Raw genomic sequence first — 15446 nt, 5'->3', positions numbered from 1 at the left:
GGAGGGAGGGGCAGTATGCTTATCCTGTGGGGCTTTGGCCAACATGTTTTCAGCAGCTTTCTTTTTCCCCTTATCAGATAATTGGCTACCAGCATTGGGGTTCATCAACATTCGAGGTGCCATATCTGTATATAACAAAATATGCTGATCAAATATATCTTGCAAAATTGGATATTGATAAAAGTCAGGAACTTCTTTTTTAATCTGGGGAAAAAGATCTAGAGTCATTTTAAGGTTGTTATTTAAGTAATCAATATAACCTTGGGGAAGATTAGGAGGTAGTTCATGCAAATTAAAGCGAAAGAGGATAGAAGAAAAGAAGGATCATCTAGAGGATTTTCTGAAGGAGACTGAGTGGGAGTTGGTGACTGACCCATTTTTTGAAGAGCCTGACTTTTGAGAACGTAAAGAGGAGCACGATAATTAGTGGTCTGGAATAGGAACTTTATCGTTAGGATTGCCTTCGTTATCGGCCCCAGTTCTGGCATCGATTTCTTTATCAGTTCTTTCCAAAAGTTTGAGTACTCTTTTTGAGTTCCCGCGAGCCTGATCAAAATGAGACCTGAAAAGATACAGACAGGTTTGAGTCATAATGGGATTCCGATATATAAATATCAAAAATAAACAAAAGGGATGGTATACCTGAAGAGTTTAAAAACTTGATATTTCAGAGGAGGAATGGCTTTAGTATCGGCACTCTCCCAATTACCCAAAACTATGATAGGATACAAGGCCCATTCCTTATCGCTTTTACGATTTTTGTGGATGATACCTCTAATATCTTTCTTGGTCTGTTTTTTGGGGTAAAAGTATCCGATGTGCTTTTCACAAAATTTATAATGCATAAAGATGTCGGATAATCGGATTTTATAAGCTTCATATTTTTCTAGGGAGAGGTGGCTATTGTAATAGTTGCAGACAAACATCAACCTCCAAAAATTACCCATACCCTGACCAGGGAAAATATTCAGATGGTTTAACACTTCACGATCGAAATTGGTTAGAGGAAATCTCAATCTTGCGACAATTTGTCTAACAGTGACAATATATGATACCTTGCCTGGTACCACTCTGACATTTGGTAAAGCTCGAGTACCATCATAGTGTTGAAGATAAAGGGATTGGGGAATTCGATAGGCGACCTGGACTAAAGCTAGATTGGGTCGTTTGATAAACTAAGACCATGTTTCCATCGGCTTGTATCTTCAACAGTATCGTGCTCAGATTCAGAGGCAGTAGTCTCAAAAGGATGACAAGGAATTCCTTCTACAACATAATTTAATTCCCAAGAAGTCTAAGGTCGATATGATCTAGTAGAAGTAGAGGAAAAATTATGGCTATTGAGTCTATCGTCATAATGGGTATCTTTACTACTGGTGCTAACATCAGAGAGGGTGTCTTCACTCGCCATCACGATGACTATAAACAAAGAGGGGACGACAAATGTATTTTTAGTATCGTCAATTTAATATATATAGCACATCATTAATAATACAGTTTGGAGGTATCAAAAATTTCGATATGAAGGTTGAGGCATCGGAAATATCGATGTGAGGATTTTCAATCGATATATCCGATATGTAAAACAATAAGAGGAAGGATATACAAACAAATCATCTTAAGTATGTAAAGATGCAAACTTTTAAGCATGATAAATAACAATATAACATTTTCTATTAGTATGTAACACAAACATACACAGACATACAGTATTCAAGTATCAAAAATAGTAAAATCCCTAGATTATTGTTTTGAGTTGATTCAAGAATTATGTAATAGTGTGAGTTTGTAGACTAACAAATGAAGTACAGAAAGCAAATGGCGTACCTTACAGCATACAAAAGTTAAGGTTTTCTAGAAGGAAGCAGAAAATTGAAGGATGAAGACAAAGAAAGTAAATCGTGTTTTTGGTTTTCTTAAATAGCGTATAGAAGAATTTGGAAAGATGAGGGAAAGAGAAACAATTTATTTCAAATTCTTATAAAATATGGACCGGGTTGTTATTTGGGCCCAGATGTAACCGTCTCTCGAAAATTCGATGTAGTGGGCAAATATCATGCCCTTAAGTATTTTTATCTGATATTTCAAAATTCGAGATATTGACTATATTTCGTTGTTATTTCAAACATTTGCAGGTATTGAGCGGGAAAAGAAGGAGGAAGACAATGGACACGTATCATTAGTTGATTGGGTCAAAACTAATTAAGGACACTATATAAAGACTGGATGAAGTGAAAGAAAGAATTCATTCGATCATTCCCACAAAAATCATTAGAAACAGGAGAGAGAAAGAGAGAATCAGAAGGATTGTAAAACCTTCATGAATATTCAATAAAAAAGCTTCATTTACTTCATATCCGATACACAATCTCATTCAATTTCATTCAAATCATTCTTTAATCTTCGTGATCTTAGAACGATGAAGGAAGATTGTTCTTAGACATCACAACAACACCCTCCTCCCAATCAATTTTCATACTTATTGACTTTATGTTTATATTTCCTTCTCGTTCTAAGGAATTCATATTTCTTCTTGAGTTGCAACTAGTTCCTTATAGCTTTTATATAGACTCGCTAGGGCTTGCAATACAAATATAGACCATATACTCTTAGGGAAAAAAATGAATTTATGGGCATCCAAGTATCTAACTTATGGCCGCAATTTCACATAATGGGCAACATATATTTTTTTTACACTTTGGGCACTGTGGTTTCTATTTTAACAATGTGGGGATTCCGTCTCAAATAGTTAAGAGATGCTTATGTGGACACTCAATTACACACGTGGACCACTATAAAAAAAATAAAAAATAAATGAAAAATTACATTTAACTACAATTACACATGTGATATTTTCATATCAAGCTAAGTGAAATCTAATGGATGACAACATAAAAGACATTTTGGAAATAAAGTGTAATAATATATTTATTTATTAATAAAAAGAAATTTTCATTATGTTACTTGATTTGGATGGCAAACAGACTGAATCCCCACATTGTTAAAATTGGAAACCACGATGCCAAAGTGTTAAAAAAAAGTTTGTTGCCGATTATGCAAGGGCAGGGTGACTTTGCTCCTTGCGTTCAAAATTTCCTATGGAAGCACGTACCCGCCTATCCTAATCGCATTTGAAAACATGATAGTATCTATATGATTCTCTTTTCTTATAGCTCTTTATTCATTGCTTTTATTCAATATATATGTCAATCGTACTTAATTGGATTCCTAATCGAGTTCCGTAAATGTCATCTTTGTGAGGTTAATGCAGGATGCTAGCTATAAATTTATTCTACATAAAGAATAATGACTCCGAGATTTCTAATATATTTAGTGTGTCTCACTTTGTCTCCATATAAAAGCTTCAACACTAAATGATTGTCTAGAATTCTTTGTCCTGTCTACTATTTGATCGCTTTTACTTTTTAATAGAGCATATGCTACTACATGCATATATAACTCAATCAAATAGGACAGAAGCAAAGTGAACATATACATGAAGAAACTGATAATCTAGCTAATAAAGGTGTCTGTGCCTGGGGTACTTTTTAAAAGCTAGTATTAGGAGATAGTGCCTTGTGAACCACAGTTAGCATGCATATATAGAAAGCTCAATAATCTTCAACATTTTAGTCATTCATTGCTGTTATTAATTTGTTTGATTCAAAATTCATGACTTGTCAAAAGAAGAATGTTAATAAGCAGAAAGCCAACCAATATTTCATTACTGAGGATGAATAGTCCCAAAATAAAATTAATAAACTCTAAGTTGCCCAACTTGTGGGCATTGAAATGCATCTAACTATGCTGAACTTACTAGAACAGATGAAAAAGTGCAATATATTTTTCCTATTGCGCAGTATAGAAGCAATTAAATCTATAATCTCAATTCCAGATCTATCTCTTGTGTTTCACTTGAATCAGAATTTTGACTGCACGATCCCATTGAATCGCCCCTAGCTTTCCTTCTCTTATTTTGAGCAGAATCATGCTGTATATGAAAATAAGGAAACAAAGTTTAGTAAAAAAGACAGTTAAGAAACTTATGCAACTTATGGTGTTACAAAACCTTATGATTGGAACTACAAAGAGAGAATATCAATCTTACCTCCATCTGTAAGCTGAAGATTGGTTTATTCATATCGGGCTGGTTAGGGTATTGGTTCTCTATGATACCATTGTTATAGTTCCATCTGAAAATAATAGTGAAAATTGGATAAGGATTATATAAGCTTCTCATATTTTTATAAGAGATTTCAAAACCTGTAATAACTTCAATTCACATTAGAAACTCTATATATATGCCATCATAAAACTAGATAATATCATAATACAAGTAATACCTAGTTGGAGTACTAGATTGAGGGTCAGCATATCTCATGTCTCTTGGTTCCATCTCCCCCATACCCATCTGCAAGCATATGGTACAATTGCATAACTTAGTGATCAGTCAAAAGCTTGCACGCATAAAACAAAAATAAGCTTAATCGAGTTCCTGTACATAGTTCTTCTATTGCTAGTTTGCTCCACACCACTTCCCATTAGACTAGCTTAATGATAGCATTGTTGAATATAAGCATGTAATATAAATTTCATGTTAGACAAGATCAAACTTTAATCACAAAAGAAGGGGCACAATCATTAGTCCTTGAATTGGGAAAAGGAATCCATGAGATTTTATGTGAATATCTATTTGCAAATTTCTTTCCTTTTTTTTTGGGGTCAATCAAGTCTAGCATACCATGACGTTGGGAGGAAAACCAAAGCCTGTTGGTGGTAATGAAGGATGAGAAAAAGATGATGATGCTATTAGTGATGAATATGCTGCGCTTGCTCTCGAATCCTGCTCCTGCATGTATAGAACAAAAAACCATGAAAAACTACATCCACTATCTATCAGCACAATACAAATAAAAAATATAGAATAAGATCGAGACTACAGTAGACCTGATTGATATGATGAGTTGCATAAGGAGCATGAACAGCAGGAAGAAGGCCACTACTCATTTGGTTATGTAATCTGATCTTCTCAAGCTGAGCTACACCAAGGCCTCTCTGGGGTTGCTTTGGTTTGTCTGACTTCTTCTTGCCTTTCTTTGAAGATCCAGGTTTTCCATTCCCCAAGATTAGTTCACCAAAATGGCTGCTTCCCATCTCTTCTTCGCTATTGGAAATGTGCACCTAAACAATTTCTGCAACGTATCTCCAACTTTGAATCAGAGATCTCCAACACCCTTTTTAAACTGTTTCTCAAGGCTCAAGAGTTAATAATTGCATAGCTGGAGCAGATTTTGTTGATTCATATTTAGTAATATTTATACAGTTAGATTTTTCTGCTTATTTTTTTTTTCTTTTGATCATTTTATTAATATTTATGAATTATGATGTTCTTTTCCATTTTTAATATTCTCTCTGTGAGACTTGAGTGTTTGAGATTAAGATTGAAAGTGATTGTGGTTTGATTTTTAAGTGTGAGAAAGTGATTTAAAAGTTGATCCAACTAATATAATAATATGACTTCCATCTCTCATAGAATGTCTCATCATCTACTCCAAGAATGCGTGCAACTATGCAAGATGATGGATCTTTGCCAACGAAATAATAAGCACATCATCTATTAGACAATATAATTAGAAAGTGTTACTACCAAGTGATGATTCTTATTATATGCTGTACATGATAAATACAATAGATTTGCTTCTGTATAAGTTATTATCTAGTTTAACTTATATAGAAATGTAAATCCAACATAAGATTAAAAATAAATGTTGACAGCACCACATTCTGATTATAGTTTAAAGAAGTTTCCTTGAAGACTTCTTAGATTGTCCAACTTGGGAGAAATGCAATCCACAAAATAAAATATATCAATTTATTATATCCAACCTTGAAAGTTTTTACCATCTATGAAAATAGATCCACCACAATCTATACTCTTCTTTTTTGGTAAAACCACGATCTATAATCTCAATTATACCAAAAGATTTGTATATTAAAACTTATACCTATGACGCTCTTTGGTGAAATATCAATTACAACAAATAAAGGCCAATTTGGAATATGATAAGTAGTTCACCTAGAATGATGAATCATCCAAAAATGCCTTGATTTATTTTTCAGTGCCTAATTTGATGGACATCAAAATGGTATATCTTTCGAGATTTAAAAATTAAATTGAAGGTAATCATATTTTGCTTACATCTTCTTTTCCCCGCATTACCTGTAACTCTTATCATGGAATGGACAAAATGGAGAGTCCAGCATTGCACTTACTAGAGAACCATTGCCAACCATTAACGATACAATCCATGACCCAGTTTTTGAAAGGAAAAATGTTATATGTTTAATTTCCCAGTCATTTTTAAAAATTCAAATGCACTACGTGATCATTTTAGTATTTGTGGATCTAATTACCTGAATATATCATGATATATTTGAATTTTGAAGTGTTTTTTTGTTCGGAAAAAAAAATACATATTTGTGGTTAATAAGACCCTCAAATCTCAATTGGGCCTTATTCATGGTGAAAGTTTACCTCAAAAGGCCCGAGGCTATGAAGGGGTAACTGTAGATTTTTATAGCGCATCAGTGCTTCATTTCTGGACAATATACTCTAATAATGTGGTAGTTTACACAATTTTCGGACTTTAGGTGCACACATCTCTAACTGCAATAGTTAGTGAAGCTATCACATATGCGGTCACGCATTATTTGTGGGGCAATTTTCTTGTGATATTATATGGTGCAAAGGCTGAAACCACAATTTTTTAAGCGGACATGTGATCCGACAATTACAAAATAGAAACTTACCATCAGCTTCTCTAAACAGGTCTCTGATTAAGGTGGAGGTCAAAGAGATTTCGAATTTGAGTGGGCTTGATCAATTTTTGACCCGCATTACAGTATTGGCTCGATTTCTTAAAATTTACTGATGCGGGCTGACCGATAACTAGGATTTTGACTCTAATGAAATGTCTAATTAGAACAGAATAATCAATTTAAAACCCTCTCAACTTTATATATAAAACTAATAATTTCAATATTAATTAATATGCTGATTTTCTTTTGTTAGGTGCCAAGTGTTTGAGTGTTTCTTCGTGGAACTGTATCTGTTGTGATTCTAAATTTTTAAGAGCATTCCCAATACAGGTGACTTTGAGGGGAAATAACAACTTGTCATTCCTATAAGCCAAAAACAATAGCCCAATGCAAAAGTGACAATAGAAGTAGCTCTTCACTAGGTAACAATGAGGGTAACACTTGCTATTTTCATAGTTACTAAGTTGTGAGCTTCAGATGAAATCTTTTGTTCCGTCTCGTGTATTTTTTTCGATTTTTTTCAGATGGAACTTGTATGTTTTTTTGTTATTTTTTTCTTTCGGTTGGGACGAAACATTATGTTCAAAGTTTAAAGTCACCTATACATTATTGTGCAACCCCTGGTAGTTTTTCACCAAGAATATAACTATAAGGGAAAATAGTCCTATATGGAGGTAACATGTTGTTTGCATTGGGAATGCTCTAATAGAAAATTTATATCAAAATCAATAAAAAATGGACTTCACCAGGTGTCAAGCTTTAAGAATCTAAACTTTAGGCTTCCTGCTATAGAATAAATAATAGTTCTGTGTCAAACATATTTGAGCAAAATGAATATATAAGTTGGCATATTGATAATACTAACTATTTTAAGTCAACTATTCAATGTGGCAAGCTTATTCCCTAGCTAGCACATTGAGAATTCTCCTTCTAACGATCATACTCTTAAGAAGGTATGTAACTCTTTGAATTTTAATCAACAGGTAAGGGTCTGCCTCAACACCCATCATCGTTTCAAAAACAAAATTAGGACCACCTAATTTTGCATTGAATCCATTTCCAGTTTTCCAGTGTTCTGTTTTCCCAACTGAAGAAGTGGTCTGGTTTGGATAGTCAAATGTTTATCGAAACTGGACGATACAGCAGAAATGAGATCTCGATCACCTCTAAAGTAACTAGCACAGTAGCAACAAGGCCTCGTCAGTTACACCTAGAGGCTAGGCTATGAGCCTGTGGATGTTAACTACTTGCTAAAATGGAGACGACATCAGTACTATGTGAGATTCAACGCAATAGATTTGATTGCATTATACAGTAGGGAGAAAACACACACTTTTATCGGCCCCCATATAGCCCCTACTAAGAGTTCCCCTTGGCCCAGGCCATTGATCCTCTCAAAAAAAAAAAGAGAAGGGAACCAAAGATTTTGTATCATAGGTTTGTATATATTAGTGCAGATAACATCTATGAATTTTGGGGAACGATACGAGGAAAGAATAAGAAAAAGAGGTCGCATTAATGGAAAACCAACTAACAAAAGCAAGTAGAGAGTGATGCAAAAGAATATCGTATCTACTGTAGATTATGTCCACATGCAACCAATATATTGTGCATTATTCCAAAAGATTTCATAGGCAATCCCACATGAATCGCTTGTTGTTTCGCTAAGACTTGATAGTAGCAATAAACAAAGCTTCTATATCTGTCAAATTTGGAGTATCAAATCAACCTCAATCTCCATCTCTAAGCATTTTATATACAACAGTCACAACTCTACATGCACGGGCACTTGCAATGACGCACCGTGACCTTTACCAGGCGTGTGACACTCTTTACGCGTATCAACTTTTTCTGTTAAATACTTAAAATACACCGAGTATCCACTATAAATCCCTTAAGATTCTTGAAAATGTTTGCAATTACAAAGCTTTTGGTCTTTCAACTAACTATAAATCCCTTAAGAATTAAAATTTGCAATTACAAAGGGTCATCCTAATCTCTCAAGCATCCATCTCTCAAGCACACACAAATGACTCCACCAGCTCGACTCGACTCCAAGAACATAAACAATCGCTCACTCGTCAAGATTAGCTCAACATCAACAACTCGTTACCCGACTTCATCTCGTGACGTCATCACCTGCACCTCATCATTAGCATTAGGCATTTACCCACTACAACACTCAAATAATTACCATAATCGCATTCTTAACTTGGGCCGACCTTGGGCCAATATTGTCTAAGGCCTTGCACAGGGCCCCCAATATAAACCAAAACAAAAGACCCGTTAAACTCCAAAATTCCCATTATAGTATTAAAAACCCACACAAAAAGCCCATTATATGAAAAATAAAAATAAATAAAGGCCTCATTTTGCTTACATTGCATTTTGCCCATTCAAACATAATACTTGAAGTTACCACATACGTGTAGCCTGTAAGGACGTGTCGCTCATCCTAGCAGCATACTTGTCTATATCACCACACGTATCCTATCAACTACTTACTCACAACTTCTATAAAAGTCACTGCTAAAACTACGTTGGCTTTAGGAGCAGATCCAGGATTGCCACTCAAGGGGGGCTGCTACAACTAACATATACTACAAATAATTTTTTTGGATTGAATTATACACTACTATAACTAGTTTTTTTTTTCTACGAAAAAGTTGGTGTGCTGCAGCACACCCCGCCCCTCTGGATTCTGCCCCTGGTTGGCTTGATTCAAACACACTTGATTCAAGTCTCATTCTAAAGGTGCTAGATACGTAGATATTTTCTTACCCGTGAAAAATAGTCATTCCCATCAACTAAAACTATCATTTTTCTTCATCTAAACTAAAACTAAGTCATAAACACTTGGTCATAAACACTGAAATAAAAATAAACATTCGTGAGGAAATCACAAAAAATCACAAAGAATACACAATTGATTCGGCAAGAATATGTATTCTATCAATCCCAAAGCCTCTGTTTATATAGAGGAAATCTTGTTCCAACTTAATTTTGGGTCATAAATAAGGTCTATGTTTCATTTTTAATAGCACATGGAGTAATTGAGATGACAGCAGGACTCAGAATCTAGTGGCCATGGATTCATGATATTATTGCTCCAATTCCCCAGTGAAATCATATCAAATCATATCACACTAATCGTGTTGATAATTTAACATGCTTTGATCGATACTTAATCAGTAGAAGTCCGTATGAAAACAATGGCAACAAAAGTGCACATTATGATATATACTTTTAAGCGAGCCTCCCCCAATCCACACATTCCTGAGGATTCAATGTGCACATACCAAGGCCTTGAGATACACAAATGGTGTGTCCTGACTCTGAGGTGGTTATGTACGGTCACATTAACCAAGGATTGGTTATTTTTTAGTTTTTTTTTTTTTATTACTAGCATTTCTGTATGCTCATTTCTGTAAGGTCGATGAGCGTTGAATTAAACATAGCATTAACAAATTAAACATCTCAACAATTTAATAGAAAAGGCTATTTCTTAAATTAAATAGGTATGGCAAAAAAATCTTAAGCCCATGGGCCAATCATATTGCCAGTTATAAGCAACCAAATTACATAGTGTTTGAAACATTTATGATTGGGTCCCATTTTGTTGTCTTTTATTGTTTCATTTATACTGGAGGACAAATATGTAATTTCAGCAATACAATGAGAGCAATAAAAAAAACAAAAATTAATGACGTGATGAATTCACTGTTACTCCTTCCGTTTTCTTTAAAGAAGTTAGATCTAACTACTCTAAATAGAAAAGTTCGGTGAATAGTGGCATTTTCAATTATACCTCTATATGATTTTAATTATTACGATCACGGTCAAAGGGCATTATGTAATAACATAGTTGATGGAGGGATAAAACCATCTATTTATACAATGAAATTCAGACGTTTCTCTCTTGATTTATCACAATGCCCTCTATTTTACAAACAATTGTGAGATTGCCATTGACGGAAATTTGGATTTTTGTGTTGTTGCCCTTAAACCGGTGATCATCAAGTGGCGTAGACCGTGCGCTTAACTAGTTATTATTAATAACTACTCTAAAGAGAATTGTTTGGTGAACAGTAGAATTTTCCAATTATATCTCTATCCGGTTTTAATTATTACGATTATAGTCATAAAGATATTTTGTAATAACATAGGTGAGGGAGGGGTAAAACTATCATATAAAATTCATACGCTTCTTCCTGATTTTACGACATTGCTCTCAGTTTTACAAACATTTGCGATATTACCACTGACCGAAAGTTCGATTTCTGTGCTGCCCGACACAAACCAACTGACTGCCTCTCTCTATTTTACGATATTGCCCTCCAATTTACAAACATTTACGATATTACCACTGACCGAAAGTTAGATTTTTGTGCTATCCAGGCCATAGCAGCTGACCGCACACGTGGCGTAGACAGTTGCCACGAAAATAGTTATTCTTAACCGTACCTAGCTTACAACGCAAAACAACTGTGTTAAACAATGAAATAAACATTGCACACGGGTCATCTACCTGGTATGTAGGTTAACATCAATACATTGCCAGCCACAAAGTATACCGAAGGTTGTTAACATCGCCAACCAGCTGCACGAAGGGTTTGTGCATGTCATCTTTGCGCAGGTGTCATTCTAATCTTCTCTGTATCGTTCCAATTTTATCGGATCCGAAGCGACAGCTGCATGAAAGGTGATTGACCATATATAGAGCCCTAACCAGCCCTTACGGTTATGTACGTAATGCCTAGAAACTATAATCGCAGCTACAAAATGATCAAATATTAACTCGACCAGTTTAGAACTTCAACCTCCACATGCGGACCTAAAATATTTCTTTTGGCATTATTACCTCATTTTTACTTACAGTTCCTATTTCAAACAAAAAAAAAAAGTCTAGACGACCAATTTGGGAAAAACAATTCTAGAGAACACTTTTTTTTAGCAACTCACAGTGACAATTTCCAGTATAAAGCAACTTACGATTCAATTTTAATAACCCTCAAGGACAAAATAAACTGGCCCGGCCTTTTCACTTTTTTAAAATACCAATTTTACCCCTCCGTATTATTATAGATATAAAGCACATAAATATTTATTTATTTTTTAAATACTAGTTTCACTCCTCTGTGCTATGTTTATAAAGCAGAGAAATTTGTTATTGTTCGTATCCAAATAGGTGAACATACCTCATACACTATGTTAACCCCCAAATATGTATGAATAATGATTGTTCATACTCCAATAAGTGTTCTTACTAATCATACATTATGTTGAGATATAAATAGTGATTGTGCATAGCCCATATTGAGGTATGAACAATAATTGTGCATACAAACAGTGATTGTTTATAGCTCATGTTGAGGTACTATGATGATTGTTCATACCCCGAATATATGTGAACAATTAATGTTCTCATATTTGAGGTATGAACATTGTTGATGTATGAACAGTGATTGTTCATACTCCAATATGTATTATTACTGATCATACATTATGTTGAGGTGGTATGAACAATGATTGTTCATAGCTCATGTTGATGCATGAACAATGATTATGTATAGCTTATATTCAAGTATGAACAATGATTGTTTATAACTCATGTTGAGAAATTGTTCATACCCCGAATATATATGAACAATTAATTAATGTTCTTATATATGGACAATTAATGAACAGTGATTGTTTATAGCTCATGTTGAGGTATGGACAATGATTGTTCATACTCCAATAGGTCATTATGTTGAGGTATGAACAATGATTGTCCATATCTTATGTTGAGGTATGAACAATGATTGTCTATAGCTCATATTGAGGCATGAACAGTGATTGTGCATAGCTCATATTGAAGTATGAACATTGATTGTTCATAGCTCATATTTGAGGTATGAATAGTGTTGATGTATGAACAGTGATTGTTCATAATCCCAATAGGTTTTCTTATATTATTGATCATACATTATGTTGAAATATGAACAATCATTATTCATACTATATACACCGGATCATTTTGGTTGGGCCGAGACGTTTATTTTTTCGCGTCAGGGGTATATTTGGCATTTTATCTACCCGAGCCGCTTTTTATTTCACGTCAAGGGTATACTTGATCTTTAATCTATCATGTCCTTATAAGTGATTAAAAAATTATGTGGTGTTGAGAGTTACTTTTTCGACAGTTTTGTGTTTGAGAGTCACTCCCTATATTTCAAAAATGGTGATATCAATAAAATCAAATAAGTGCTTTCGATGACTTCGATCTCGTCACACTACTTTATGATTTGATTTTAGGATCTCTAATAAAGATATAACAATTACTTAAATGTTATGAAATCCATGGGCTTATATGGATGCCCACCATTGCTATGTGTTATCCTGATAATCCTCTATCTTGGTATTTATCCTGATAACCTTCTATCTTGATGTTTATCATGATCATCCTCATTCTTACTGTCTATCCTGTTAATCCCTTATCTTAGAAAGGAGGTTACCTAGTTGTATATAAAGGTAACCTCCTCCCATTTAGTTTTAATCTCAAGAAATAAGAATCTCTCTCTCTTCTCTCTCTCTCTTTTATTGATTCAATCTACATGTTAAGTTAATGTTAAGTTAGTGTGGTGTTCTCTCCAAATCGATTTAATTCTAACACGTTATCAGCACGATAGTCTCTAGCTTTGGATTAAAGGTGTTAAAACTTAAACTACCTTTCTAGCAATCGTGGCTACGACATTGAGAGAATGCATATTTTGATCGATTCCAATTCCGCTTCTGTTGCTGAGCTTATTGATTTGTTTCGAAAAAAAAAAAAGGTATGTGCACTATTTTGTCTACATTGGTATCATGAGCTAGAATGGTTAAAGATTGTATCTTGATTGTTGAAACATGATTATTGTATCGACAGTTTTTTATGATTGTTGATTCTGTCATAATCAAAAGGTTGTGAAATAAATATCAACCGATATTTATTATTAGTTCCGATTCATATTTTTTTTGTTTTGGTTCGGTATGATATAACATAAGCTTTCATCAAGTTTATGTACTGTTGGATGGGAGTCACGTTCCCAATAAGAGTTAGTGACCATTGCAGTACCTCTATTTTTAATAGTTGAGTTGCCAATTGCCATCTGGCCATGCGTTTTTTGAATGTCAAAATTTCTCAAGATTGCATGTAACACTATTAAGCCACTGTTAAAAAGTTTTAGCTTTTTATTCCACAAATCAATGATATGATTGCATGCTTATTATTTAGTAATAACCACCATGAGTTAGCCTTGTAGTACTTGAGTATAATCGACAGCATAACTTTTATTTATGTGGTTAGATTAGTGTGCTATATATACAAGGTTAATATAACATGCAGTTAAAGTTTGAGGAACTAAGTCTATATATACATCATGCATACTTACTGGTCAAATTTTTTTTTTGGTTGAATATCAGTTTCTGAATAATGATTAGTGACCAACTAAACAAAATCACCTTAATAAGACAACCTTAATAAAAATGATAACAATATCTGCAATGGATATACACCATCTAGAGTATAAAGGGATGGCGTATCTTGTTTCCACTGACTCATTCATTTGCAATTAATACACTATCCAACTAATTTTGAAACCAAATTATTAATGGAATCAATAATCTAACTTGCTGTGCAACATTAAATGCTCAAAATGAATGGCTCAACCTGAGGTTCCAAGACTATAAAACAGTTTCTGAATACAACTCTGCTTTGTTTAATATTGTTTCTCGGTTGAAATTGTGTGGTGAAAATGTAACTGATGAGCAGATGTTAGAGAAAACTCTTTCTACCTTTCATGCCTCGAATGTGCTCCTGCAGCAGCAATATCGAGAGAGACGATTCTCCAAATATTCTGATCTTATCACATGTCTCCTTGTTGCGGAGCAAAATAGTAATCTTTTAATCAAGAACCACAACTCCAGACCAACTGGGTCAATGGCCATTCCAGAAGCCAATGCCAGCTTTCGCTAATGGTAGTCGTGGTAGAGGACATGGGAGAGGGCGTGGAAGAGGCAGAAATACTGGGAGAGGTGGTCAAGGTTATCATCCTTATAGAGATGGCAATGGTCATAGAAAAAATGACCATTGGAATACTAATGACCAACAAAAGGGAAATTGGAACAAGTGGCCAGCTCCACCGCATAAAAGGGACTCAAATCCTCAGAACTCCGAGAGCACTTGCTATAGATGTGGAGAACCTGGGCATTGGTCACGTACTTGTCGTACACCGACACATCTAGTAGAAAAATACAGAACTTCTATTAATGCCATGGAGTTGGAGACAAATGTGGTGGAAGGATTTGATAATTGGAATACCATTGGACATTACACCCTTGAATTGTAATGATTTCTTCGAGGATGTTGATGGTCGACCTCTCAGTAATTAAGCATTTGATGCTATGTTTAAACCATTACCAAACTAGATCCAGAAGATCTAAATTTTATTATTACTTGTCTAATTATTAGTAGACAACTTAGTTATTTTTGTTTTTAAGTTTGATTTTTCCTCATTAGGTAATGGTCACTATTGTTTTCCTAATATTATTTTGAATTGGAATTAGACAGTATTAGTTATTATTCTGTGATTCTCTAATTACGTTAA

General features: G+C 34.3%; 1 protein-coding gene and 1 non-coding gene across 2 annotated transcripts; both read right to left on the bottom strand.

Moving 5' to 3' along the window:
• Positions 1 to 3698: 3698 nt before the first annotated feature.
• Positions 3699 to 5289, bottom strand: LOC147511446 (mediator of RNA polymerase II transcription subunit). Its single transcript, XM_086599383.1, has 5 exons — positions 4948 to 5289; positions 4742 to 4849; positions 4344 to 4411; positions 4109 to 4193; positions 3699 to 3991 (listed from the first exon to the last, which is right to left on the bottom strand). Exons 1-5 carry the CDS (start codon positions 5152 to 5154, stop codon positions 3878 to 3880), a joined length of 582 nt encoding a protein of 193 aa, XP_086455509.1. The 5' UTR covers positions 5155 to 5289; the 3' UTR covers positions 3699 to 3877.
• Positions 5290 to 11410: 6121 nt separating this feature from the next.
• Positions 11411 to 11518, bottom strand: LOC147511445 (U6 spliceosomal RNA). The gene has a single exon (XR_015219716.1). It is a non-coding gene; the product is annotated as a U6 spliceosomal RNA (small nuclear RNA).
• Positions 11519 to 15446: the final 3928 nt, after the last annotated feature.

This window comes from Coptis chinensis, chromosome 3 (assembly GCF_015680905.1).
Source record: "Coptis chinensis isolate HL-2020 chromosome 3, ASM1568090v1, whole genome shotgun sequence".
In the NCBI taxonomy this organism is placed as follows: Eukaryota; Viridiplantae; Streptophyta; class Magnoliopsida; order Ranunculales; family Ranunculaceae; genus Coptis; species Coptis chinensis.
The sequence above is the reverse complement of the archived record's forward strand: the minus strand, read 5'-3'. Positions and strand labels throughout refer to the sequence as shown.

What these genes read in the sequence shown, in the direction of transcription:
- LOC147511446 (XM_086599383.1), bottom strand. Translation starts at nt 5,154, where the DNA reads ATGGGAAGCAGCCATTTTGGTGAACTAATCTTGGGGAATGGAAAACCT. An exon ending in CAACTCATCATATCAATCAG is followed by an intron (nt 4,850 to 4,947) that starts GTCTACTGTAGT and finishes CTATACATGCAG; the next exon opens with GAGCAGGATTCGAGAGCAAG. An exon ending in CAATCTAGTACTCCAACTAG is followed by an intron (nt 4,194 to 4,343) that starts GTATTACTTGTA and finishes TATTATTTTCAG; the next exon opens with ATGGAACTATAACAATGGTA.